This window comes from Ornithorhynchus anatinus, chromosome 10 (genome assembly GCF_004115215.2).
Source record: "Ornithorhynchus anatinus isolate Pmale09 chromosome 10, mOrnAna1.pri.v4, whole genome shotgun sequence".
In the NCBI taxonomy this organism is placed as follows: Eukaryota; Metazoa; Chordata; class Mammalia; order Monotremata; family Ornithorhynchidae; genus Ornithorhynchus; species Ornithorhynchus anatinus.
The window spans coordinates 7,438,652-7,466,239 of record NC_041737.1 but is presented as its reverse complement, the minus strand read 5'-3'; the positions used below and the strand labels follow the sequence as shown (position 1 = coordinate 7,466,239).

The following is a 27,588-nucleotide window of genomic DNA, read 5'->3' as shown; positions in this document are numbered from 1 at the left end:
GGCAGTCCCCGTTGAACGCTTTCTTCGGGCAGAGCGCTCTGCTAAGTGCTTGGGAGATCACTGTCCTCGAAGAGCTTTGAGCCTTTAGCAGAGGAGACGGATATTAAAATAAATCACAGGGTACGGGAAGCAAGAGAGTACCAGTATAGTTACGTGAGCGCTGTGGAGGTCGGGGATTTATTTTCAAAGAAATGATGGTTCCATTTTCCAACTGCCTAGCCGGGATTCAACAGAGGCACCGCGAAGACGAAAGAATCACTGATATTTATCGACCTCCAGGAAAACGGCAGATCGTCTCCCCGTGGTAGTTTGTTCACGAAGACAAGCAGCGTGGTCTAGCGGGTCGAAGGGCTTAATCGGAAGGGCCGTTTTTCGGTCTCTAGGTTTGTTTATCATGACCTCTGTTGAGCGCTTACTATGTGCCGGGCACTGAACCGAGCATCAGTTCAACGAACTGATCCGGCTGGACGCAGTCCGTGTCCCATATGGGGCTCACGGTTTTAATCGCCACTTTACAGACGAGGTAACCGAGGCCCCCGAGAAGTTAAGTGACCTGCCCAAGGTCTCACAGCAGGCGAGTGGCAGAGCCGGAATTGGAACCCAGGTGCTTCTGACACCTAGGCCCGTGCTCTATCCTCCACACTGTAAGCTCATCGTAGGCAAGAAATGCGTCTGTTACAGTGTTATATTATAATAATGTTGGTATTTGTTAAGCGCTCACTATGTGCCGAGCACCGTTCTAAGCGCTGGGGTAGACACGGGGGAATCAGGTTGTCCCACGTGGGGCTCACGGTCTTAATCCCCATTTTACAGATGAGGGAACTGAGGCACAGAGAAGTGAAGTGACTCGCCCAGAGTCACACAGCTGACAAGTGGTAGAGCCGGGGTTCGAACCCACGACCTCTGACTCCAAAGCCCGTGCTCCTTCCAGTGAGCCACGCTGCTTCCCTAGTGCTCTCCCTAGTGCTTAGTACAGTGCTCTGCACACAGTAAGCGCTCAATAAATGCTATCGAATGAATGAAGGAATGCTCTGCCCATAAATACGACCCACTGCTCTCTCCAAGCATTTAATAGTGCTCTGTACCCGGGAAGCGCTCCGTAAATGCGACCGATTGTGCGGTCACCGTAAACCCCGAAGGTGAATTTTAATAATAATGACGTTGGTGTCTGTTAAGCGCTTACTTAGGTGCCAAGCACTGTTCTAGGCGCTGGGGGAGATATAGGAAAATGAGGTTGACCCACGTGAGGCTCACAGTCTTCATCCCCATTTAACAGATGAGGGGCCCGAGGCCCCGAGAAGTGAAGTGACTCGGCCAGAGTCAGGTGGCGGAGGCGGGACTAGAACCCGTGACGGCTGACTCCTAAACCCGGGCTCTTTCCACCGGGCCACGCTGCTTTTACAAACAAAGCTACCACCCTAATAGCCCTTTCTTCTTCCGTGTGAATAGGTCTGTGAGGTTCCCTCCTCTACTGGCTCATCTCCTACAGAGACCAAGCTACCCTCCTGCTGCTGTTTCCTTTAAACACCGGTCACCATGGATGCAGCTCAGGTGAGCAGTCTAAGCCAACCTTAGGAGGTAGAGATCCAGGAGATATTCAGATTTTAAGTAAACTGAAACGTCTCTGCGATCCGATTAAGCCATCACTAGCAAAAACGTAAAGAACGGTATGGGCGACAGATAAATCGGCCCTAGAAAAAGGATTGCGTTGAAGCTCACCTGCAACGGCGTCTGCCTAGTAGAACCCCGGGCGGTCTCAAGGAACAGGATTAAGGAAACGATTACTCAGAAAACACCCAAAACAAACCCACAAAGAAAACCTCATAATTCTATGAAGATTAACGAACGGAAAGAGAGGGACGATCACGGCGATTATTTTCTTTCCGATCAGTTTTGTTACTTGACGCAAATATTCCTTTCCTAAAGGTTTCACGGCTATCGAGAGTTGAACTTATATGAAGTAGGAGGTCCGTCTGCTGATAGTGCAGCAGGGTGGTTCTATTTCATGGAGATTCAACCGGTACCAACCGAGCAATAATAATGTTGGCGTTTGCTAAGCGCTTATTATGTGCGGAGCACTGTTCTAAGCGCCGGGGTAGACACAGGGGAATCAGGTCGTCCCACGGGGGGCTCACGGTCTTAATCCCCATTTCTCTGGGCCCAGAGAAGCGACTCGCCTACAGTCACCCGGCTGGCAAGGGGCAGAGCCGGCATTCGAGCCCATGACCTCTGACTGCCAGGCCCGGGCTCTTTCCACTGAGCCGCGCTGCAGAACAACCGACAGCCCCTCTCACGACGGTATTTATACAAACCCAGACCGTGTTGTCTGGGAAACAACCTCTGCAGACAGGCACTGAATAATTTACAGCGATAATGTATTAGAACAAACGGGCACTAGCGGAATTCCAAAATATATTCTTCGTGGTCCTCCGGGTGGGAAGATAATGCTATTGACAGCGAGACCTCATCATTCCGATGGAGCGTGCGGAACAGTACACCTTGGGCGAGGCCGATATCACCGAGCTGGTAGACGCATACGTATTTATGAGATGTTCTTCCCCTCGACTCTATCTATCGCCCTCGTTCACGTCCGCCCGTCTCCCCCCCCGGTCGGACCGTGAGCCCGTCAACGGGCGGGGACCGTCTCTGTCTGTTGCCCACTTGTTCGTTCCAAGCGCTTGGTACAGCGGTCTGCACGTAGTAAGCGCTCGATAAATACTACTGAATGAACGAATGGAGTTAAATCCCGTAGGGCTGAGGGAGGGGGCGAATTCAAGGGCAAGGGCATCTCGGAAGGGAGTGGGAGAAGAGGAGATAGAGGGCTTAGGGAAGGCCTTCTGGGGGAGATGTGCTTTTATTAAGGCCTTGAAGGTGGGGAGGTAGAAATGAGATGGTGGTGTCCGTTACGCGCTCACTACGTGCAGGGCACTGTTCCGAGCGCTGGGGGATACAAGCCGACCGGGTCGTCCCGCGTGGGGCTCGCGCTTTTAATCCCCATTCTACGGACGGGCTAGCCGAGGCCCAGAGAAGCGAAGTGACCTGCCCAGAGTCACGCCGCTGGGAAGCGGCAGAGCCGGGATTAGAACCCACCGCCTCTGACTCCCAAGCCCGGGCTCTCTCCGCTGGGCCACGCTGCTTCCCTTAAGTAAGCGCCTCCTTCTATCGACGGCATTTCCAACCCACTGGGGGAGCAGGGTGAGTGCAGATAGGCCGACAGCCAGATGAACAGAGAACGGGCACGAAATGAGCAAAAGTTACTTAATACGGGCATCTCTTGTGGGCATCTGCTATCTCTGTTTGACGTGGATACCCTAGAAATGGTTCGACCCATGATTCGGCCAAACAAACGTGCAAAGGTGACCTAGAGGTCTACATCGCTCCGAGGACCGGGACTGTGGGCTCTGGAGCGTAAGCTCATTGCGCGCGGGGAATGTTTCTGTTGACTGTCATACTGTACCGTCCCCGGCGCTTAGCACAGCGTCCTTCGCACTGTAAGCGCTCAACAAATACGGCCGATCGACCGACAGCAGGGCCGTTCTACGTGGGGTCTCGGCTGGAGGCCTCCAATCGGTCGGCGGTACTGACCCGAGTGCTTACCGCTAATAATAATGACGACACCTGTTACGCTCTTACTGAGGGTCGAGCACCGCTCTAAGCGCCGGGGCAGATACAAGGTAATCGGGTTGGACACAGCCCCGTCCCACATGGGGCTCCTGGTCTTAACCCCTATTTTACAGATGGGGTAACTGAGGCAAATGGGCTCACGGGTTAAGGTGGAAGGAGATTTAGGTCTGCCCCAGCCTTTCCCTGCCCCGTATTGGAATATAAACTCTACGGGGGCAGAGAATGGGTCCTTTGTTTTGCGCTAATTCATTCATTCGGTCATAGCTGAGTGCTCACTGCGTGCAGAGTACTGCGCTAAGCACTCGGGAGAGTCCGATCCAGCAATGATGCAATACCCCCCCCCAAGCCCCGAAGCGCGCGTCCCATCGATTCCCTCGCCGCCACCTTCAAAAGGCCCGGACGCGCATCCGGCCGTCGCTCAGATGCCAAAACGCAACCGGTTGAAAAGAGTCAAGTCTTCCGAGGACCATTTCGACTGTATTGCCCGATTTCGGTTCCATCTGTCCTCTCGCAAAAAGTCCGTTTCGTTTCTTCTGCCAGGACCAGGCAGGGACAGGAGGGAGGCCGGCGGAAGCGTCCTTGAAAGGAAGTGTGAGTGGGGTCTAGTTCCGCTTGCACCGGCTGAAGTCCGGATCCAGGTTTCGGTCGGGGGGGGGGAACGACAGGTCACGAACAGAGGGAGAGAGAGAGGGAGCCGAATGCTCTCACGACTCCTGCGGCGACATATAAAAACAGAACGATCAAAATGACGTAACGAACAAGAAAGTGAATGAGCTTGCCCATCTTTAAGAACTGGCTTAAATGCCGACTGCTCCCGCTAAGTCACTGCACCTACCGGACTGACTTGGAAGCCGACAATTTGTCTTTATGTCCCCTTTCACTCTGCATGACAAATCAAATACGCCCACACCTACACAGACACCCGGTCCCTTAACAGGCGGCCCAATTCCGGGCGCCGTGAGGCCCTGAGAACGGCAAACGACGCGACTCGAGCGTGACAGATCACCGGCAACCGGTAAAGCTCTGTATTTTCACCGAAGACGTATTTATTTGGCTTTCCCGTAACGCTAGCGAGAACGTCCGTCGAAAACCGAAGCGACACCCACGGGTCCCTATTCAATTACCATCCCTCTTGGGCACATTTTTCAAAGCTGGGGGAGACTCCTTAGCCTCAACAGAGACGAAAATGCCCTCAGATGTTAAAACCGCACGGGCAAAATCACTCCTAAACCAATCTCTAATATCGAAGGGGGATCTTTAATTAGGTATTACCATTATTAGGAAAAGTATGGAGCGTCCTCCCGCTGAAATGCACTGTACTGAACGCTCGGGGAAGAACAACAGAAAGAAGAGAACCACTAGGAGCTTATATTCTAATAGAGGAGAGAGTGTCCAACCCGATTAACCTGTATCTTCCCCCGGCGCTTAGAACGGTGCTCGGCCCCACGGTGGGCACTTAACAGGTATCACTGTCGTTTAATAATGATGTTGGTATTTGTTAAGCGCTTGCTTATGCGCAGACCACCGTTCTAAGCGCTGGGGTAGACGCGAGGGGATCAGGTTGTCCCACGTGGGGCTCACGGTCCTCATCCCCATTTTCCAGATGAGCTTACTGAGGCCCAGAGAAGTGAAGTGACTCGCCCACGGTCACACAGCCGACAAGCGGCAGAGCTGGGATTATTTCCATTATTAGCTGCGGCAACGGTCACAGACGACTAACCGGGGTAAAACGCACCGTCGCGAAATGGATTCTGTACAGGTTTAATTTCCTCCAGAGACCAACTACACGTTCTAATGATGGTTTCGATCGGGCAGGTAACCGGCGACATCTGATTCACGGCGTCTCTACACAGCGACGTCTCCGCCTGGCTGCATTTAAACAGCACTCTAACTGCTAACGGTAGTTAGCACCCAAAGAAATCATCACGTCACGGGCCATCCCAGACGCCTCTTTCGATTCCCGTTCGGTTCTCCAACCCGTCCTCTCGCTCCCCGAAGGTCCGTCCCCTCGATCGTTTGAGCGGCAACCCGGATCGTTCAGGAAAGTGACAAAAACCGCCAGGCATGACAGGAATGCTCACATGAGACTGAGGTAAATCACGAGCGACAGGGCAGGGATTTCCCGGTTACAAACTGTCGTTTTCACGCAGGCAGGCGGTTTGGAGCTCTGACTTGAGGGTTGCGATGTGGTCCTGATAAGATGCCATTTCTCTTTCTAAAGTAGCGATTCTAGAGCTTGCCAGTTGATAGATGTCCACGAAGCTTTTAATCACAGCCTTAAGAAAGAAACCTAATGTCAGACGCAATTGAAATGAAAAACAATAATAACGTTGGTATCCGTTAAGCGCCTCCTACGTGCAGAGCGCCGTTCTGAGCGCTGGGGGAGATCCGGGGCCATCCGGTCGGCCCACGTGAGGCGTGTCACACTTCATCCCCATTTGACAGATGAGGGAACCGAGGCGCAGAGAAGTGAAGCCACTCGACTCTACTCGCACGAGGAAGAACTGCGGTAATTTCACCGGGGAGCACGCCTGACCTCCTCCGGAGTGGGTGGGGAAGAGATTTCCGAAGCGTTGCCGGAACTGGAGAATTTAGGGACGACGTATTTTGTGCGGCTGTTCCGCGTGGCATCCGAGTTTGCCACGTAAGGGCTTCTGCATTGTGAAGAGCGATGGAGTGTGCTCAGCGCTTATTCTGTGTCGGGCACCGAGAAGCAGCGCGGCTCAGTGGAAATAGGCCGGGCTTGGGGGTCCGAGGTCACGGGTTCGAATCCCGGCTCCGCCACTTGTCAGCTGTGTGACGTCGGGCAAGTCACTTCACTTCTCTGGGCCTCGGTGACTTCATCTGTCAAATGGGGACGAGGACCGGGAGCCCCGATGACCCCGTACCTCCCCCAGCGCTTAGAACAGCGCTCTGCACATAGCAAGCGCTTAACGTACCAACGTTATTTATTTATTTATTTATTTATTATTATTTAAAATTTACGACGACAGGGGAAAAACGTCTACCGATTCTCTCGTCCTGTTCCTTTCCAGGCGCCGGGGCCGGCGCTGGGCACACCGTAGACGCTCGACAAATACCGCCCGGTTGACGGAACGGAAAGGTCTCTGCACGCGTGCGACGCACCTGCAGGCACGGTTCCGTCCTTTTCCCGCGCTTCGCTTTGCTCCACATCTCAGTCGTCAACCCGGTGACTCTGCCCCTCACCTGGCAAGCCGCTCCTTCCGGCCGCCCCTTGAGCCCCTCCTCTCCGACTAAGTTCTCCAGGGCCAACCTGGGGAGCCGCAGCGTGAAGTCACCCTCGGTGGCCGATGTCCACGACAGTGAGATCTGATCTCTGACCTAACGGCATCAACAAAGAACAACAGAAGGGAAAAAAACCAACCAGTATCAGCAGGGACACTCTTTCGGACGAAGGCCGCGCGGAGTAGCGGATAGAGCGTGGGTCGGGGAGGCGCGAGGTCGAGGGCTTTGGTCTCGGCTCTGCCACTTGGCGGCTGCGTGACCTCGGGCGAGTCGCCTCGCTTCTCCGGGCCTCAGTTTCCTCGCCCGTCGGATGGCGACCGACACTGGGCCGGAACCGCTTGCTCGTATCCACCCCTGCGCTCAGTACGGTATCTGGCACGTAGTAAGCCCCTAAATACCGTCATTTAATAACGATAATAATACTAGTGTCGGTATTCGTTAAGCGCTTACTATGTGCCGAGCACCGTTCTAAGCGCTGGGGGAGCCACGGGAGAATCGGGTTGTCCCACGTGGGGCTCCCGGTCTCCGTCCCCATTTTACAGATGAGGTGACTGAGGCCCAGAGAAGCGAAGTGACTCGCCCACGGTCCCCCGGCTGCCGAGGGGCAGGGCCGGAATTGGAACCCGTGACCTCCGACTCCAAAGGCCGGGCTCTTTCCACGGAGCCACGCTGCTTCTATTATTATCTCATTATTATTATCATCATTACAATTTCTATCACCACAGACCACTGTACGCCGCTTGAAACGCCCTCCTCTCTCCCCCGTCTTGTGAGGGCTCATTAGATGCCCTCTACGATGATGATTAGGACGATGATGAACCTAAAATGAGAAGTTTAAATCTCATCTATCGCTTCGGCCGCCGCAGCGGCCCTGACACGACCGACCCAGCCAGAGAAGCGGCGTGGCCTAGTGGATGGAGCACAGGCCCGGAAGTCAGAGGGACCCAGGTTCTGATCCCCGCTGAGACCGGGAGCCCGTCGTCGGGCCGGGACCGTCTCTCTCGGTTGCCCAACCGTACGTTCCGAGCGCTTAGTACAGCAGCACTAAGCACTCAGAGAAGCAGCGCGGCTCAGGGGAAAGAGCCCGGGCTGGGGAGTCAGAGATCGTGGGTTTAAATCCCGGCCGTGTGACTTTGGCCAAGTCACTTCACTTCTCTGGGCCTCAATTACCTCATCCGTCAAACGGGGACGGAGACTGTGAGCCCCAGGTGGGACCACCCGATCACCTTGTATCCCCCCCAGCGCTCGGAACGCTGCTTCGCATCTGGTAAGCGCTTTTAACGGATACCGACGTTAATACAGTGGTCTGCGCATAGTAAGCACTCGATAAATACCCCCGAATGAAGGAATGAACGATCCCAGCTCTGCCCCTAGTCCGCTCTGTGACCTCGGACACGTCACTTCACTTCTCTGTGCCTCAGTTCCCTCATCTGTAAAATGGGGGTGAAGACCGTGAGCCTCACGTGGGACGACCTCATTCCCCCGTATCTCCCCCGGCGCTTAGAACAGTGCTCGGCACAGAGTAAGCGCTTAACAAATACCGACGTTATTATTATTATTATTATTATGACTGTGAGATCCCTTGTGGGACATGGACTGTGTCCAATCTGAGTGGCATGTAAATACCCCAGTGCCTAGTAGAGTCAGGGAATGTGTCTATCGTTATATGGTACTCTCCCAAGCGCTCAGTACAGTGCTTCGCACGCAGTAAGGCACATTCATTTTCATAACTCCATCTACAATGTTAAGAGCGCCCTGGGGAGTGGATTTTTAGTATAGGATATATTTCCACTTCGGAGAAGTCATAAAACCACCTGCCTTCTACCGGAGTTGTATTTTTCATGCTAAATGATTTTTTTTTTTTAAAGCGAGACAGTACCACGCATATGCTAATGAAACAACCAATAGGCCAAGTGAACGGCGATTTGACGATGCCGATTAAAATTACGAGAGCGTAAAGATGACAGCAAATACCTTGTGAAGACTATCTTCCACTGATTTCATGTGAATTGCAATATATTCTTTGTCTCTGTTTTAAAAAAAAAAAAAAAGAAAGAGGGGACATGTGGATTAATTTTCTAAAAGAAAACCTTTACGAAGCCACACAGATATATATATATATATATATATATAAATATACATTATTCATTTTCTCCTTTCTTAATTCCTGACAGCAGTTCAAGAGAGTTTTCCCTGGACTTTCTCCCGATCTTATCGGCTTGTATCCGATGCATGAACGCACAAACGTACACACACACACACACACACAGCCACACTCCTCTAAATATTTAAATAAAATGCATATAATCGGGAGCGTAAGTAAACGTTACTCATTTTGGAAAATATATTGGCTAAGAAATAAAAAAAAAAAAAGAGTCGTTCTTCCGTTCTGATGTTACTTTGCCTTGTACATTCCCGCGTGGTCTGAGTCGCTTCTTGCTGCTTCTGAGACGCAGGGAATTGTAATCGCATTTCAATGCCAACCCGAATAACTTCTCAAAAATCCATACCCGTGCAATTTCCTAGACGCTTTCTGCCATTAGAGAAGTGGCGATTGTTTTAACAACACCTACGTATCACGCTTACTAAAATGTGAATTGAAAATATGCTTATGTGCAATTTTCTAGACAGATTCAGTCACTAGAGAAGTGGCGATTGCTTTATTGGCACCCCTACGTATTATGCTTACCAAAATGTGAACTGAAAAAAGGCTTTATGTGAAAATGCTGAAAATGCGAAGTATTTTCCCGAAAGTTATGACGTGACAGACGAGCTCTACTCATCTTTCTTTAGTTATTATTATTGTTCAGTTGTTTCCTCACACTGTGCTTCCGTAGACGCTGGTAAAAACTCCGTCTCCCTGCCTCTTCGTAAACAGCAGCGAACTGAATGCCGGTGGGTTTTCCACTGAGAATAATAATGTCGGTATCTGTTAAGCGCTTCCTAGGTGCCGAGCACCGTTCTAAGCGCTGGGGGAGATCCGGGGTCATCAGGTGGTCCCACGTGAGGCTCTCGGTTAATCCCCCTTTTCCAGATGAGGTAACCGAGGCCCAGAGAAGCGAAGCGACTCGCCCACGGTCCCGCAGCTGCCGAGGGGCAGAGCCGGGAGTCGAACCCGTGACCTCTGACTCCGAAGCCCAGGCTCTTCCCACCGAGCCACGCTGCTTCTCTGAGATGTACCCCGATCGACAAATACCGACGGTCTCATCTGGGGATCCTAGGAGCGTAAAGGCAATTTTGTCACAGAACCGCACATCCCAAAATACGTCCGCAAAACGGCTCGGATTCAGCCTCCGGTCGAGACTGAAGGATGGCGTTCAGTCCTGAGCCTGCGGGCTGGGGAGCCTGCCCGGAGGAAGCGGTCATACCGCTGGTGGTTGGCTCAGACCCCTTGCCCTCTCGTCCCTGTCTCAGTCATGTTCCCGCTAAGATTCACGGTGAAATACACGGGTAGGCGGGTGGGCCACAGTGCAATAATAATACTGATAGCAATAAGAATGTCGGCATTTGTGAAGCACTTAATGGGTGCAGAGCACTGTCCTAAGCGCTGGGGTGGGTACGGGGTAGTCGGGTCGTCTTACAGATGAGGGAGCTGAGGCCCAGAGAAGCGAAGCGACTCGCCCGCCGTCACACAGCTGACAAGCGGCGGAGCCGGGATTAGAACCCACGACCTCTGACTCCTAAACCGGTGCTCTTTCCACTGAGCCACGCTGCTTCGCTAAATATCTGTTAAGCGCTTACTACATAATGATGATGTTGGTATCCGTTAAGCGCTTACTACGCGCAGAGCACCGTGTCCCACGTGAGGCTCACAGTCTTCAACCCCATTTTACAGATGAGGGAGCTGAGGCCCAGAGAAGCGACGTGACTCGCCCACGGTCACACAGCTGACAAGCGGCGGAGCCGCGACTAGAACCCAGGACCTCTGACTCCCAAGCCTGGGCTCTTTCCACCGAGCCGCGCTGCTCCTCCACATCCCAGGTATGACATTACGCACCGAGGCAGATACAAGCAAATGGGCTTGGACACAGTCCCTGTCCCCCGTGGGGCTCACGGCCTCGGTGCCCGTTTTACAGATGAGGGAACTGAGGCTCGGAGAAGTGAAGCGGACTTGCCCGAGGCCACTGGGCAGACAAGAGGCAGAGCCAGGATTAGAACCCATGACCTTCTGACTCCCAGGCTCCTGCTCTATCCACCCGGCCAGCGAGCGTGCCTACCGGCTCCATCGGACCGTACTTTCCCAAGCGCTCGGCACAGTGCTCTGCACACGGCAAATGCTCAAAAAATACGATGGGATGAATAAACCAGGGAAGAGGTTACGATAAACTAACTTAAGAAAGCACTTTTACATTTTTAAAACAGAAGGTTTAACAAAACTAAAGGCGATTTATTCTGACGGCATCTGAATAAATAGCCCGCGGTTCGCTTTCAATACTATTTTTTAAATGACGTCGGAACGCTGAACAAATTATTGTTGCTCGGAAGAGACAGATTTTCGAAACCACGACTTGTGTAGAAGACCGGTGTCGGTACAGATCTTTTCTGTCGGATGAGAAAAATGACAAATGTGCAGTTAACTCCTCACAGCAATCAGTAAAAAAAAAAAAATGATTTCTAGCCTAGCCTTATCCACCCTTTCATTAACCGATAACGAAATCGGTTTAGGGCGCAGCGCGTATGAAAATTAAACAGAATCTAAAAAGGCCGTGGCACCTATTTGGAGTGTTCTGATTATCTCTGTCAATCTTATACAGAAAATAACAATGATAAAAATAAAAATAACCACGATAATGTAGTATTTATCAGGCACTTACTACACGCCAAGCACTGTACTAAGCTCTGGGGTAGATATCATTTACTGAGATCAGACACAGCACCTGTCCCTGACGGGGCTTACAGACGAGGAAACTGAGACCCAGAGAACTAAACGACTTGCCCAAGGTCATACGGAAAGCAAGTGATAGTGCCGCGATCAGAACCCAAGTCCCCCTGACTTCGGGTTTAGTTGTCATCGGCCCCCTTGATCGCTCCACAATACTTTGCAAGTAACGAGTTGCCAGAAAAACCTCAGTTGGGAGCGGGGCGGCATCGACGTGCGGCAAATGAACGCAACAAAATTCGAGTTCTACGCAGAGCACGATTTACTTTCGCTCCCGCCTCACGCAAAAATCCAGTTTCAAACTGAAAAGGAGATCGGGTTACGTATGTCTTTGAGCATTTTCACCCTTTTTGTCCCCCCCGGGTATTCTCAATAAGAGAGACGGATCATATGCTGGGCTTTCAGGTTTCTTCCCTCAAGGGATTTTAAAGAATGAGATTTCCAGACTTCCGCTTCGTCCCCCCGTCCCCCCCCGTCCCCCCCAACGCCGTACTGCCCAGATCGACAAACCCACACGTGAAGGCGAGGATCCACCTTTCGTTCGTGCGTGCGTTCGGCCAGTCAGTCAGTGGTATTTATCGAGCGCTTGCTGTGTGCGGAGCACTGTGCCAAGCGCTGGGGGGAGTGCAGCGGTGCATCCGCCATTCGTTCGGCGCTGACCGGGGGCGGTCCATCTAGGCCCGTTTACGGGGCGCCCACCGGGTGTGCCGAGCGCCGTACCGGACGCCGGCGAGGGGCGCAGCCGAGGCGCAAGGCCTCCGTTTTTAAACGCTCCCTTCCCGAGGGTCCAGTGCTCACTCGGCAGCCACGCGGAGGGCCCTTTCTGCATCGTGGACGCTCTCCTCCAGCCGACGCTTCTCCTGCTCCAGCTGGGTAACGCGCCCGTTGAGCTGGCGAAGGCACTGGTCTTTTCTTCTCAGCTCCGCCTTGGCCTCGGACAGACTCTGAAAGCGGACCGAGGTGGGAGTTACCCGTGCGCCCCGATCGCCGCCTCCAATCTCCGCTCCGGCCTATGGGGTCAGAGGAACGGGGACTCGCTGGGAAGGGGAATCCGGCCAGGGCCGAACACGTTTTCCGCCAGGATTTTCCTTCCGGAACGGTTAAAACCCTAAAGCTCTTCTTCTTGTTGTTTTTTTTTATGGTATCTGTTGGGGCTTTACTGTGTGCCAAGCACCGGACCGAGCACAGAGGTAGATACGAGTTAAGCAGGTTGGGCACAGATCTCGGCCCACGTGGGATCTCACGGTCTTAATCCCCGTTTTAATAATGATGTTCATAACGCTGGTATTCGTTAAGCGCTTACTACGTGCAGAGCACTGTTCTAAGCGCTGGGGGAGACACAGAGGAATCAGGCTGTCCCACGTGGGGCTCGCGGTCTTCATCCCCATTTTCCAGATGGGGTCACTGAGGCCCAGAGAAGTGAAGTGACTCGCCCACGGTCACACAGCTGACGAGGGGCAGAGCCGGGATTCAAACCCGTGACCTCTGACTCCAAAGCCCGGGCTCTTTCCACTGAGCCACGCTGCTTCTCGTTTTACAGATGAGGGAACTGAGGCCCAGAGAAGTGAAGTGACTTGCCCAAGATCACACAGCAGACGAGTGGTGGAGCCGGGATCGGAACCCACATCCTTCCGGCTCCCAATTCTGTGCTAAATCCGCTAGGCAACACTGCTTCTTATCATCATTACGGTTATCATTACGGTCCTCGTTAAGGGCTCCGTGACAAACACCGTACTAAGCACTGGGGTAAAGATAAAATCATCAAATTCACTCATTCGACAGTATTTACTGAGCGCTTACTACGTGCAGGGCGCTGTACTAAGCACTTGGAACGGACAATCTGGCACAGTCCCCGTCCCACATGGGGCTCTAGAAGCTAAGCGTGAGGGAGTGGGATTTAATCTCCCTTTTACGGCTGAAGAAACCGAGGCACGGAGAAGCGCTGTACGATGTACGAAAGTTGAGAGGTTTACTTAATAAAAGGACAGTTAAAAATAAAGACTGTTAAGAGAACAGCACACAGAATTCAAAATTCACAGAAACGGAATTACCGCTTAAAATATTCAGTACCGCTTTAAAGGTACGAGAAATGGACGGAAACGGGGAGCCCAAGGTAAAGAAAAATCCCCGATTTTCATTGAGGAAAATAACTGTTAAATGTCCTACCACGTGCAACTAAGATATTTAGAATTCAGAAACGGTGCTCAGAGTATTTCAATCTGGGGATTACATTTGACAACCACGTTTCCCAGATTCTACAATTTTTCACAATTTTCAGTTTGCTTGTAGGAACCTGACGCTTCTTCCAGCAAGATCACACGCGTTCTCCGTAGCTGTATGTTTAGGCGGACATTCACACCTTACGAAGGATAGACACAGTACGTGAGAGCTGTTAAGAGGAGCAGCCTAGCCTAAGGGAAAGAGCCCGGGCTTGGGAATCAGAGGTCGTGGGTTCTAATCCCGGCTCCGCCGCTTGCCAGCTGTGGGACTTTGGGCAAGTCACTTCACTTCTCTGTGCCTCGGTTCCCTCATCTGTAAAATGGGGATGAAGCCTGTGAGCCCCACGTGGGGCAACCTTGTATCCCCCCAGCGCTTAGAACAGTGCTTTGCACATAGTAAGCCCTTAAATACCACCATTATTATTATTATTATTAAACCACTGAAAGAATCTTAGATTAATCAATCCCGCTAGATGGTAAATTCCCTGAGGGCAGGGGCTCCCTCTACCAAATCGGTTCTATTCTTATTTATTCATTCGCTCCATCCGATTTATTGAGGGCTTCCGTGTACAAAGCACAGTTGCTAAGCGCTCAGAACTCCAGAGGCACACTATAAATACGATCGACATATCCTTATCGGAGCAGATTTCCCATTTCCTTCCTTGACCATCTACTGATCGCGCGGATTTAAAAAAAAAAAAAAAAAAAAAAGGAGCAGGGTTTCCCTCGGAGATAGATTTCCCATCTTCGGATCTGTCTGTCAATGCCACGTCCCCGTGACTATTCGCACGGAGGAAAATCCAATCCTTCTTTGGTGGGGGACAACGTTCTCCTACCTTGACGGCTTCCCCCAGGATCTGCTTTTTATCGGCTTCCTCGCTGGAGTGCAATTCGAGTCGGTAATTTAACTCCTGGAGCTGCTGGGCTTGTTCGTTCAAGAGCAGCTGAGCCTGCTGTTCGCGGAGCAGGGCGTTATTCAGTTCCGTACACGCGCTCTCGAACTTCTCATAGGGGACCGCTTTCTGACGAAGGAAAATCGCGAGTCAGAAATTGACCACACCCTTCGTTTACCCATTCGGATATTTTACTCTCCAACGAGTCCGATGCCAACGTTTACGAATAGCCGACACATGCCCCGAAGACGGCTTTTTTCCCCTCTCAGCGTGCCTCGGTGATCTCCATATTCCATCATTAAGAAGCACACTTACTATCTTTCGCAAAGTGACACCAAATTCACACCAACTGACAATTCTTAACTCAAACGCATCTCAAGGGCTGGAACCCCCTCCTAGACCGTAAGCTCATTACGGGCAGAGAACGCGTCTGCTAATTCTCTTATACCGTACTCGCCCAAGCACCTAGTACAGTGCCGTGCACCTAATAAGTGCTCAATAAATACCACTGATCGACTGAACCCCGGGGAGAAATGACAGATCTTCTGACTCAGGAACATCAGCTGAGTAGTTAGAACACCAGCAGAGATATAAACACAGGAATTGGAAAACATTTGAACATCTTTTACACTCACAGACATTTATTCAACCATCTTTTTGCCCTTCACGACGACTGGCTTTTTTTGTTTGCTTTTCGGTATTATTAATGTTATTTTTTTGAATGGCGTTACCGTGTGTCGGACAGTGTTATTAAGGACCGGGGCAGATATAAGCTATTCAGGTTGGACACAGTCCACGCCCCGCGTGGGGCTCACGGTCAATCTCCATTTTAAAGATGAGGTAACTGAGGCGCAGAGAAGTGAAGCGACTTGCTCGGGGTCACGCAGCAGACGAGTGGCGGAGCTGGAATCGGAAGCCGGGCCCGCGCCCTATTCCTTCTGCCAAACCGCTCCTTAGTTCTGGCCCTGAGTGGCCATTCCCCCCTCCCTTCCTTTTTGATCTCACGAGTGGCCAACTTTCGATGTTATTAAAAGCGAACGCTTCTATGCTAGAGGTAATGTGATTTTATATTTAACGGGTACACTTTGTGGAACGATAAGGACAAAAAAAAAAAAAAAAAATCCCAGAATGTGTTAGGGCAATGAGCTAGGGAAACGAGCTACTTTCCTCCCCCTTGTTTTTTTTTCGGGTTTTTTTTTTTTTTTAATGGTTTCCGTTAAGCATGCATCGAAGGCTGTTCTAAGCACTGGACACAACCCCTGTCCCATAAGGGGCTCACGGTCTAAGCAGGAGGGAGAACAGGAGAACCAAGTCACGGACAACGTAAGTGACTTGCTCAAGGACACGTGGATCCCCCCCCTTCACCTCCCCTCAGCTAAGCCCCCTTCCCCCCCCCTTCCCTCTGCTCCTCCCCCGTCCCCCTCCCCTCAGCGCCGTGCTCGTCCGCTCATTTGTATATATTTTAATTACCCTATTTATTTTGTTAATGAGATGTCCGTCCCCTCGATTCTATTTATTGTTATTGTTTTAACGAGATGCCCATCCCCTCGATTCTATTTACTGCTATTGTTTTTGTCCGTCCGTCTCCCCCGATTAGACCGTGAGCCCGTCGGTGGGCAGGGACCGTCTCTATCGGTTGCCGAAACGTCCATTCCGAGCGCTTAGTCCAGTGCTCTGCGCATAGCAGGCGCTCGATGAATACTACTGACTGAATGGACGTGGCAGAGCCGGGATGAGAACCCAGCTCCTCTGACTCCCAGGCCCGTCCTCCTTCCACAAGGCCATGCCGCGTCTCCGTTTTTTCCAGATTTGGTGGCGTTTCAGGACAAAAACCTTTTTGAAGAACGGGAGACTGCCATCTCCCTGCTGCATTTCTGCCTATTTATGTATTTATTTATTTATTTTTTTTTTTTAACATGTCGAGAGTAGACGAGGACTAAGAGAAAACTTCGTGGGTCTGAAAACAAACATATTTACCGCCTGCTTCAAATCGTTCAATTCCGCTTCCAGGCTCTGGGCTCTGACGAGTTCTTTTCTCAGCTCGCTCCCGTTCCGTCTGAATTCCCTGAGCTCTATGCGGAGGGAGCGGCGTTCCACTTCGGCCGCGTGGAGCCTCTGCGTAAATTCGAGGATCTGCTTCTGCAAGGACACCGTGCTCCTCTGCCGGTAAAGGGAAACGACAGCAATTTCCCACGCAATAAAATCTGCTCCGTCACTGAGAAACTGGAAGCAGGCACTCGCCCAACTACGTGAATCTTCACCGCTCGAAATGATTTTTAAAGGAATCACCCTCTCGGCTGCTGCTGAAACAGGAGCAGTGTGCTGCGTTTCGAAGACTAATGATAATGTGGGTATCTGTTAAGCGCTTACCGTGTGCAGAGCACTGTTCTAAGCGCTGGGGGGGATCCAGGGTCATCGGGTTGGCCCACGTGAGGCTCACAGTCTTCATGCCCGTTTTCCAGATCGTAATAATAATAACGTTGGTATTTGTCAAGCGCTTACTACGTGCCGAGCACCGTTCTAAGCGCTGGGGGAGACACAAGGGATTCCGGTCGTGCCACGTGGGGCTCACGGTTTTAATCCCCATTTTCCAGATGGGGTAATAATAATAATGTTGGTATCTGTTAAGCGCTTACTACGTGCGGAGCACTGTTCTAAGCGCTGGGGTAGACGCAGGGGAATCGGGTCGTCCCACGTGGGGCTCTCGGTCTTCATCCCCATTTTACAGATGAGGTAACTAACTGGGGCCCAGAGAAGTGAAGTGACTCGCCCACAGTCACACAGCTGACAAGTGGCAGAGCCGGGATACAGAGAGAGTGAGAGACGGCGTCGCTGAAACGGTCCGCTCTAAGACGCTTCAGACTGAAGAGTGTCCTGGGGGAGAGAGCACTGACCTGGGTTCTAACTCTGGCTCCGCCGCTTCCCTGCTATATGACCTTGGGCAAGTCACTTAACTTCTCGGTGCCTCGGCTCCCTCAGTTTCGAAATGGGGACTGAATGCCTGTTCTCCCTCCTACTTAGACCGGGAGCCCCACGTGGGACTTGACTATCCTGTATCAGCCCCGGCGCTCGGTACCGTGGGGAGAGCCCGGGCTTGGGAGTCGGAGGTCGTGGATTCTAATCCCGCCTCCGCCACTTGGCAGCTGAGTGACTTCGGGCAAGTCGCTTCACGTCTCCGGGCCTCAGTCATCTCATCTGTAAAAATGGCGATTGAGACCGTGAGCCCTACTTGGGACGACCTGATGACCTCGTATCTACCCTAACGCTCAGAACAGTGCTTGGCACATAATAAGTGCTTAACAAATACCGTGCTTAACAAACACCTTACCTTATATCTACCTCAGTGCTTAGAACGGTGCTCGGCACATAACAGGCGCTTGACGGATACCCCGATTATTATTACTATCGATGATAATGTCGGTATCTGTTAAGCGCCGACCACTGTTCTAAGCGCTGGGGGGAGCTACGGGGTCATCAGGTTGTCCCTCGTGGGGCTCCCAATCTTAATCCTGATTTTACAGATGAGGTCACTGAGGCACAGAGAAGTTAGGTGACTTGCCCGAGGTCACACAGCTGACAGGTGGCGGAGCTGGGATTAGAACCCACGACCCTTGACTCCTTAGGGCCATGCTCCTTCCGCCGAGCCACGGACTGACTAGCAAATACCATTAAAAAAAGATTTCAAGCGCCCTATACAGTCATACAGTTCGGATTTTAATGCCGAACTACGACGGGTCCGAACGATTCGCTTACCGTAACGGGCGCAGAGCCGCCGAGGCCGTGTTTGAGGGCCTCCGTGTTCGCTCTGTGGAGTCCTCGGGCCAAACGCCGAACGAGGGAATCCCTGTCCGAAAGGGTGATGTCTCGGCTACCGCTCAGCGGTGCCCTCTCCATTGCCGTGCCCAGTTTGTCCATCAGTCTGACGAACGAATTTTTGGCCGCGCTGACGAGCAGGTGTCCACCGAGTCTAGAATTTGGATCTTGAGAAAGAAAAGGACGAACGGTCGGACTGCAATCCCACTTCCTGAGCTTTGCTCAATGGGAACTGTGAAACGTTCCCACTGGGTCTCTTCACCCGGAGTCGTGGAGCCGTATTTCTTTTTTTTTTAATCTATCAGACAATGGTATCAATCGACTTCTTCACCTGGAGTCATTTAGCCATTTTTTTAACCTATTATTCAATTAATCAGCACTGTCAATCAATAAACAGTACAAAACACTGTATTAAGCACTAGGGAAAATGCTCCATAATAGAGCTGGCAGACACGACCCCCGCCCACAAGGACTTTACAGTCTCCCCTGTAGACTGCTGGGAATCGGTGTGACCTCGTGGAAAGAGCACGGGCCTGGGAGTCGGAGGACCCGGGTTCTAATCCCGGCTCCGCCGCTTGTCTGCCGCGGGACCGTGGGCAAGCCACTTCACTTCTCTCCGTCTCAGTTACCTCATCTGTAAGATGGCGACTAAAACTAAGTCCCCTGTGGGACAGGGACTGTGTCCAACCTGATTAACCTTGTGGGATTAACGGTGAGCCTCAGGTGGGACAACCCGATGACCCTGTACTCCCCCGGCGCGTAGAACGGTGCTCTGCGCACAGTTAGTGCTTAACAGATACCGACGTTATTGTTATTATCGTATCTACTCCAGCGGCTAGAACAGTGCTTGGCACATTGTGAGCGCTTTACGAATACCAACAATATTATCATTACAATGGGAGACAAACATTATACTGAATTCCCGATGGGGAAATCATCGAGTGCCAGCGGGCTGGGGGGCTAGGTGCTTGGCACATAGTAAGCACTTAACAAAACCAAACACACACACACACACACAAAACGTTAATTAGAGGTTGACGAGACACCTCATATTCATCCTTTCCAAAGGGAAAACCAAATCCTAAAGAGACATGGATTGAAAGGAACAGATTCACCCAGAAGTACTATTTAAGTTTCCTTTGGCTTGTCCTTCCGTTTAACAAAAGGAAGCACCTCCCCACCCCGCCGTTTTACCTTACTTATGCAATTAAAATTTTCTTCAACATTTCACTGCAAACTCCTCTGCACTGAAGAAAGCAGAAGCCACAGAAATATCTGCCCTCAAATAATCAATTTAACCTTCTGACCGCAGAGCACTCACAGGCCTCCGTCCGAAACTTCGCTTAAGACGAATAACTTACCCGTTCTGACAAGGACGTCTTGTAACTCGGCCATAGAACTGGTGATGGAGATAAGGAGGTCAGCGCTGGTAAACCAGTTCAGGGCTTGATGGGAACGCATCTGCTCTTTTTGAGGCCCTGTAAAGAATGACAGTAGCAGTAATAATTCATGATGATAACAATAATTGTGATATTTAAGCGCCTACTACGTACCAGGCACCGTACTAAGCGCCGGGTGAATAAAAGCAAGTCGTGTCGGACACCGTCCCTGTCCCGCACGGGGCTCCCAGCCTTAATCCCCATTTGACAGATGAGGTAGCTGAGGCCCAGTGAAGTGAATCGCCCCAGATCGCACGGCAAAGCGGCAGGGCCGGCATTTGAACCCAGGTCCCTCTGACGCCCGGGCGTCTGCTCTATCCACTAGGCCACGCTGCTTCTCGGTAAAGAGACCTAATATCAAGTGCCAGAACTATCAATTCCATTCCCCTTTTAAAAGTGGTAGAATAAGAATTAGAAGAAGATCTAATTAAAGATATATGCAAAATCCAGGCCAAGTTCTTTGGAGGTTCTTCCAGGAAATTTTAGATAGCCTCCATATCCCCTGCATCTGTTTTGGCTCTCGGGCCAAATCAGAAGGGGAACGTTTTTATTCAGTTATTACCTCCGCGACTCAGGACGTAAAATCGCACCGATTTGTATTCTAAGAAAATAATGTCTTCATAGAATTGCTAGGTGGCAGGTCCAAGTTCCATCCTTTTGGGGCTCAAAGGTACATCTGACCTTATTGTTTTCATTCAAATAAAGTAATATTACGCTTACATGATCACCAGAGGATGGCTTTTTCTAACTCTTTTTAACATTTGTGTAGGGAAGCTCCCCTCCTTTTTCTTTTTTAAATGGCACTTAAGCACTCACTGTGCGCCGGGCACTGTTCTAAGCGCTGGGGTAGGTACAGAATACTCAGATTGGACACAATCCTCGTCCCACATGGGATCCACAATCTAAACTGGGGGGAAAAGGACTTGATTTCCATTTTACGGAGGAGGTATCTGAGGCACAGAGAAGTTGAGACTTGCCCAAGGTCTCACAAGTGGCAGAGCTGAGATTATTCATTCAATAGTATTTACTGAGCGCTTAGTACGTGCAGAGCACCGCACTAAGCGCCTGGAATGTACAAATCGGTAACGGATAGAGACGGTCCCTGCCCTCCGACGGGCTCACGGTCTGATCGGGGGAGACGGGCAGACAAGGACAACGGCGATAAACGGAATCGAGGGGAAGAGCATCTCATTAAAACAATAGCAAATACACAGAATCAGGGTGATGTACATCTCATTAACAAAATAAATAGGGTGATGAAGACACCTACGGTGGCGCGGACGAGTACGGTGCCGAGGGGATGGGACGGGAGAGGGGGAGGAGCAGAGGGAAAGGGGGGGAGGAGAGGGTTTAGCTGCGGAGAGGTGGGGCGGGGAGAGGGAGCAGAGGGAAAAGGGGAAAAAGCTACGATTAGAACCCAGGTCCTCTGACTCCCAGGCCCCGTGCTCTTTCTGCAAGCCGACGTCGCTTCCCTCGAGTTCCTTCAGTTCTACAAACGCAGTCAGGGCAGGGATTCTTGCCTGTTTGATGTTTCGGCACTTCACGTTGCGTACGGGAGAGAGCAAGTCAAAGATCACGCTCCGGAAACTCTAGTTGCCCCTCATATCTGTTTTCGCAGATAGCGACCTAAGTTTTAAAAACGTGTAACTGGACGGCGCCATTCAACACGACATTTCCACCGGGCGTCACCACATGGCCGCCGCGTATGATAATTCCACTTCACGGACCGCCGCCGCGCGTCACCCAGGGTGGCGGAGACCTCACCTGGAGGACGACGCTGGCCTCTGGGATCTCCCGAGCACACGACAATTCCGATCCCTTCTCTGAAGCTCTCCATCCAGCCGAAGAGAAAGCTGCACGTCTGGCCCAAAACCTGAAGCCTGTTGGCCGCCAGAACTACAATCACCCCCCTCCGGAATTTACGTATCAGTCCCCTGAAGGGCTTCTTCTTCACGCGGACTTCCTCCGGCTTCTCCTCCTCTGGATCAGACAGGGCCCGGACGAGAGTTCGGAGTTCTCGTTCGAGCGTCTCGTAGGTCTCGACCTGGTCCTTGAGAAAGTCCCTCTGTACGGACAAGGCACAGGATCGGTGGTAAAGGGGATAAAAGGCGCCCGCCATCAATGCGCAAGCTGACAGCAGTGACCTCTGTTCCTTCTGAGCCTGGGCTAACGCATTTTGGAAGCGTGAATTGTCCCGGATCAGCTGCTCCCGGGCTTTTTCAACCTGGGCGACTTTTTCCGTGGTTTTTTCGGCAATTTTTTGAAATTTCTTTGAGGGGGAAAAAACAGAAGGCGAGCGATGAGCATAAATAGGTGTTTCTCCCCTGCTTTCAATTCAAAGGAAACTGAACCATCTTTGGGTTGTGTTTCAATCAGTCAGTGGCATTTATTGAGCGCTTACTGTGTGCAGAACACTGTCCTAAGGGCTTGGGAGAGTACAATATAACAGAGTTGGTGGACACGTTCCTTGCCCACAGCGAACTTACAGTCTAGAGGGGGAGACAGACATTAACATAAATGAATTTCCTAATCTCCTTCATAAATAAATCACCACAGAAATCAGAGAGTGTGTGATATATATATATATAAAATGATATATATATATATATATAAATAAAACGATTATGGTACACACACACACACACAGAGATATATTTAAATTATTTAAATTTAAATATATTTAAATATATCTCTGTGTGTGTGTGTGTGTGTGTGTGTACCACAATCATTTTTCTTTTTTTTTTTACTATCAGCTCTGGTGGACTACACTACCGGTTTCTCAATGAATATGGCCTGATCTTAATATCAAATTCTGGTCCAGAGGCTACCCAGCAAATAACAACAGAATACAGAGAAGCAGCGTGGCTTAATGGAGAGAGGCCGGGCCTGGGAGTCAGAGGTCGGGGGTTCTGATCCCAACTCCGCCACTTGGCAGCTGGGTGACTTTGGGCAGGTCACTTCACTTCCCTGGGCCTCAGTTATCTCCTCTGTAAAATGGGGATTAAGATCGTGAGCCCCACCTGAGACAACCTGATAACTTGGTATCCCCCCAGTGCTTACCATTATTATTATATATACGACAATGTCGATTACTCCTACTAATAATAATGGCATTTGATAAGCGCTTACTCTGAGCAAAGCACTGTTCTAAGCGCCGGGGGGGGATCCAAGGTGATCGGGCTGTCCCAGGTGGGGCTCACAGGCTTCATCCCCATTTTACGGATGAGGTAACTGAGGCTCGGAGAAGTGAAGTGATTTGCCCAAGGTCACCCGGCTGACAAGTGGCGGAGCCGCGGCCCAGCGGCAAGAGCCCGGGCTCGGGAGTCAGAGGCCGTGGGTTCTGATCTCGGCTCCGCCGGCTGTCAGCTGCGTGACCTTGGGCAAGTCGCTTCGCTGCTTACGTTATTACCCTATTTATTTTGCTAACGAGGTGATGATGATGTCGGTATTCGCTAAGCGCTTACTACGTGCCGAGCACCGTTCTAAGCGCCGGGGTAGACGCAGGGGAATCAGGTTGTCCCACGTGGGGCTCACGGTCTTCCAGACGAGGGAACCGAGGCCCAGAGAAGCGAAGTGACTCGCCCACGGTCACCCGGCCGCCAAGTGGCAGAGCTGGGATTCCAACTCAGGAGCCCCGACTCCAAAGCCCGCGCCCTTTCCACTGAGCCACGCTGGTATACATCCCCGCGATCCTATCTATCTCGTTTCTGTTCCGTTCCGTTCGGCTCTGCCGTCTCCCCCGTTTACACCGCGAGCCCGTCCCCGGGCGGGGACGGTCTCTATCTGTTGCCGAACCGTCCAAGCGCTGAGTCCAGCGCTCTGCACCCGGCAAGCGCTCGATAAACACTAAGGGATCGATGCTGCGTCTCCAAACACAGGCCGAAATTCTCCAGCAGCTTTAGGTCGGTTCGAAAGCCTAAACGTAGCACAGGGATGCAACAGCCTTCGGCGGAGGTCGCCTCACCTGGGCCCTGATGTGAACCTCCCTCAGGAGGCCCGAGTACTGCTGTTCCAGCTCCTTCTTCTGCTTCTGCCAACGGCTCTCCTGGCTCTTCATCTGCTCCGCCACTCGGCTGAAGGCGTCTTCTCGACTCCGCCACAGTTCCCGCACCGTGTCACACTTGTCCTTACAGACGTCCTCCAGACGAGCTACCTGCGGGGTGGAAACGGGACAGAGGGACGGACCCGATCCTTCAAACGGTTTCCTCACTCTTTCTCTCATTTCATTATCTCTCTCGGTGAGGAGCGTGACCTCGTGGAGGAGGGACGGGCCTGCGAGTCAAGGGACCCGGGTGCCGGTCGGGCGGTTTCTGAGCTGACTGCGTGTATCTACTCCAGCGCCTGGCATATATCGATTCATGGTAACGTCGGTATTTGGTTAAGCGCTTACTACGCGCAGAGCGCTGTTCTAAGCGCCGGGGGCGGGTCGTCCCACGTGGGGCTCACGGTCTTCACCCCCATTTTCCAGATGAGGTCACTGAGGCCCAGAGAAGCGAAGTGACTCGCCCACGGTCACACAGCTGACGAGGGGCAGAGCTGGGCTTCGAACTCACGACCTCTGGCTCCGAAGCCCGGGCTCTCTCCCCTGAGCCACGCTGATTAGACCGTGAGCCCGTCGATGGGCAGGGACCGTCTCTATCCGTTGCCGAACTGTCCGGTCCAAGCGCTCAGCACAGTGCTCTGCACATAGTGAGCGCTCGATAAATACTACTGAATGAATATACGAGCTTGCCAAATGCCACGGTTATCAGTGCTGCTATTATTATTGCTAATTCTAGCTCTGCCACTTGCCTGTTGCGGGACCCAGGGCAAGTCACTTCATTGATTTCTTTGTGCCTCAGTTAGCTCATCTGCAACACGGGGGTTAAAGCCTCCTCCCTCCTACTGAATGGCTCGGCGCAAAGAGGCCGGGCTTGGGAGTCGGAGGTCGTGGGTTCTAATCCCAGCTCCGCCGCCTGTCAGCTGTGGGACCCTGGGCGAGTCGCTTCACTTCTCGGTGCCTCGGTGAGCGCGTCTGTAAAACGGGGATGAAGACCGTGAGCCCCACGTGGGACAGACCGATCGCCTCGTATCCCCCCCAGCGCTTAGTGCTTTGCACGTACTAAGCGCTTAACAAATACCATCATTAATATTGCTCAGACTGTGATCCCGTGTGGGACAGGGACTGTGCACAACCTGATTATCGTGTGATCACCCCAGCGCTTAGGACGGTGCTGGCACATCCTAAGCGCCTGATGGGAACCATTAAAAAAAAAAAAAATCTGAGCCCGTAGTCAGCAAAAGCAGTTGGAGAGAAGCAACGACCAGCATATTTTATGGTCGCATCTTATCTGAAAATTGAAATATTTGCTCACCACCGCCGTTACAGAGCGCGCCGAATAAACACGACGGTTCTCTTCCCCTTCGAATCTATGACTGACCTTGGGCAAGTCCCTTCTCTGTGCCCGTCAGCTCATCCGTAAGCCGGGGATTAAGACCGTGAGCCCCACGGGGGACAGGGACTGTGTCCGACCTGATCAGCCCGGCGCCTGATGCAGCTCCTGTCACGTAGCGAGCCCTTATAAATACCATAAAAAAGGGCTCAATGAATAGGATCGATTTATTATTTACGGACACAAACGAGCGGTACCCAACTGGGTGGGAGACGAGTCACAGTTCACTTATATGAATAACCGTCTCCCCCCTCTAGACCGTAAATTCACCGTGGGCGGGGAATGTGTGTGTTATACTGCCGGGTTGTCCTCTCCTAGGCACTTGGTACAGCGCCCCGTACACAGTAAGCGCTCAATAAATACAACTGACTGATTGGCTCCCAGACTCTCTTCATAATAACAGTAACGTTGGTATTTGTTAAGCGCTTACTATGGGCAGAGCACCGCTCTAAGCGCCGGGGGAGATCCAGGGGAATCAGGTCGTCCCACGTGAGGCTCACGGTTAATCCCCATCTTCCAGATGAGGGAACCGAGGCACAGAGAAGTGACCTGCCCACAGTCACACAGCTGACAAGCGGCAGAGCCGGGAGTCGAACCCATGACCTCTGGCTCCGGAGCCCGGGCTCTTCCCACCCAGCCACGCTACGCTCTCTTACGGATACCGTGACACTGAATGTAGTCAAGTGAACCAGGGGCTGAGTTACCTTATCGTTAGCTCTGTTGAGGTCTAAGATCAAGGCATTGATGTTCTCTCGTACGACCACGCAAAGCTCTGGCCAGGAGAAAGTACCGAGCAAGTCTTCCGGTTGCTTTACGAACACACATTCTGCTACCAAGTGCTGATACAGAGTGTGAAGGAAGGTTAGCTTCTCCTGTGAGGAAAAAAGAAGGAAATTAACCCCAGTGAAGAAAGAGGGCAAGAACCCAAAGGCACACACAACACGTAGGGTGAGATGCCTATTTCAAAACTCTGAAAAAGCCCGTTGGCCCCGTACGGAATCTCGGTACATTTCAAGGTTGAGTAAAATTGTTCTTTGGAAATGCAGTCGGGATGAATGAAGTTGTTTATCTACTGGTTCTAACTGTACCCTGTCATTTGAGGCCTATAGTAAGCGTGATAAAGCAGCATACTTACCTCCATCCATACTGGATACAATTCAAGTGCAGAGAAAAAAAAATCCTATGCTATTCCGCTAAAAATTAATCTGTCCCTTTGTTTTGGGATTGGAACTGTTCGAGTTGCTTTTCGATCTCAACCCTTCCTTTAAGGCTCTTGATTAAAAAAATTAACTTATTTCTTAATAAAACTTCAGGACGGGAATCTTGTCTTAATTCCACCGAACTGTACTCTCCCAAGCGAAACAGTAAGTGCTCTGCACACAGAAGATACGCAGTGAATGCCGCTGGTGGATCAACTGATCGTACTGATACCCGATAGAGCACATTAGGGATCATTACCTTTTACAACAAAAGCAGCATATCCAAAAGTATAAGAAAGAAAATGCTACAGCCGGACAAAATTTGTTCCAAAAGGGCCAGTTAAAAATAACAAATGAAAATAAGGCACCTATAATATTTCATTTGGGGGTACTCAGTAAAGTCCCCTTTGGGTACTTTTCCACGTTCAAAACTTAACAGGATATAAATCTTGGAAAGGAAATGGAAAGAGAGGAACTAAAATTCTGAATAGCCTATCTGGAAAAAATACTTCGTGAATGAAAATTCCTTCAGAATGTTATCTTCCTAAATCTTTTCTTTCTTGGGGCCTGGGAGCCAGAAGATCATGGGTTTCTAATCCTGACTCTGCCGCCTGTCTGCTGGGTGACCTTCGGCAAGTCACTTTACTTCTCTGTGCTTCAGTTACCTCATCTGTAAAATGGGGATTGAGACTGTGAGCCCCCCCATGGGATAGGGACGGTGTAGAATTCGCCTGTATCTATCCCGGCGCTTACTACAGTGCTTGCCACATAGTAAGCACTTCAATAGCATAATTGTTATTTTTATAAACGGTGTTCCTTTTGTAAACAGTGTTAGAATTTTCTG

General features: G+C 51.3%; 1 protein-coding gene across 4 annotated transcripts in view; it reads right to left on the bottom strand.

Annotated features, from left to right (window-relative positions):
- Positions 1 to 4,081: 4,081 nt before the first annotated feature.
- Positions 4,082 to 27,588, bottom strand: part of LOC100080967 (coiled-coil domain-containing protein 171-like) — a 45,576-nt gene continuing 22,069 nt past the window's right edge. For 2 of the 4 annotated variants that reach the window (XM_029074209.1, XM_039913248.1), the window contains 12 exons: positions 26,250 to 26,417; positions 24,078 to 24,266; positions 21,878 to 22,382; positions 20,036 to 20,152; positions 18,615 to 18,841; positions 16,839 to 17,021; positions 14,805 to 14,990; positions 12,548 to 12,693; positions 8,845 to 8,899; positions 6,832 to 6,966; positions 5,706 to 5,900; positions 4,082 to 4,337 (listed from right to left, as the gene is read on the bottom strand). In XM_029074209.1, coding sequence (XP_028930042.1) covers positions 5,751 to 5,900; positions 6,832 to 6,966; positions 8,845 to 8,899; positions 12,548 to 12,693; positions 14,805 to 14,990; positions 16,839 to 17,021; positions 18,615 to 18,841; positions 20,036 to 20,152; positions 21,878 to 22,382; positions 24,078 to 24,266; positions 26,250 to 26,417 — 2,061 coding nt within the window. In that variant the 3' untranslated portion in view covers positions 4,082 to 4,337; positions 5,706 to 5,750. Of the gene's footprint in view, positions 4,338 to 5,705; positions 5,901 to 6,831; positions 6,967 to 8,844; positions 8,900 to 11,022; positions 11,413 to 12,547; positions 12,694 to 14,804; positions 14,991 to 16,838; positions 17,022 to 18,614; positions 18,842 to 20,035; positions 20,153 to 21,877; positions 22,383 to 24,077; positions 24,267 to 26,249; positions 26,418 to 27,588 lie in introns of those variants that run through there. The other 2 variants (XM_029074211.2, XM_029074210.2) reach the window with 2 other exon arrangements.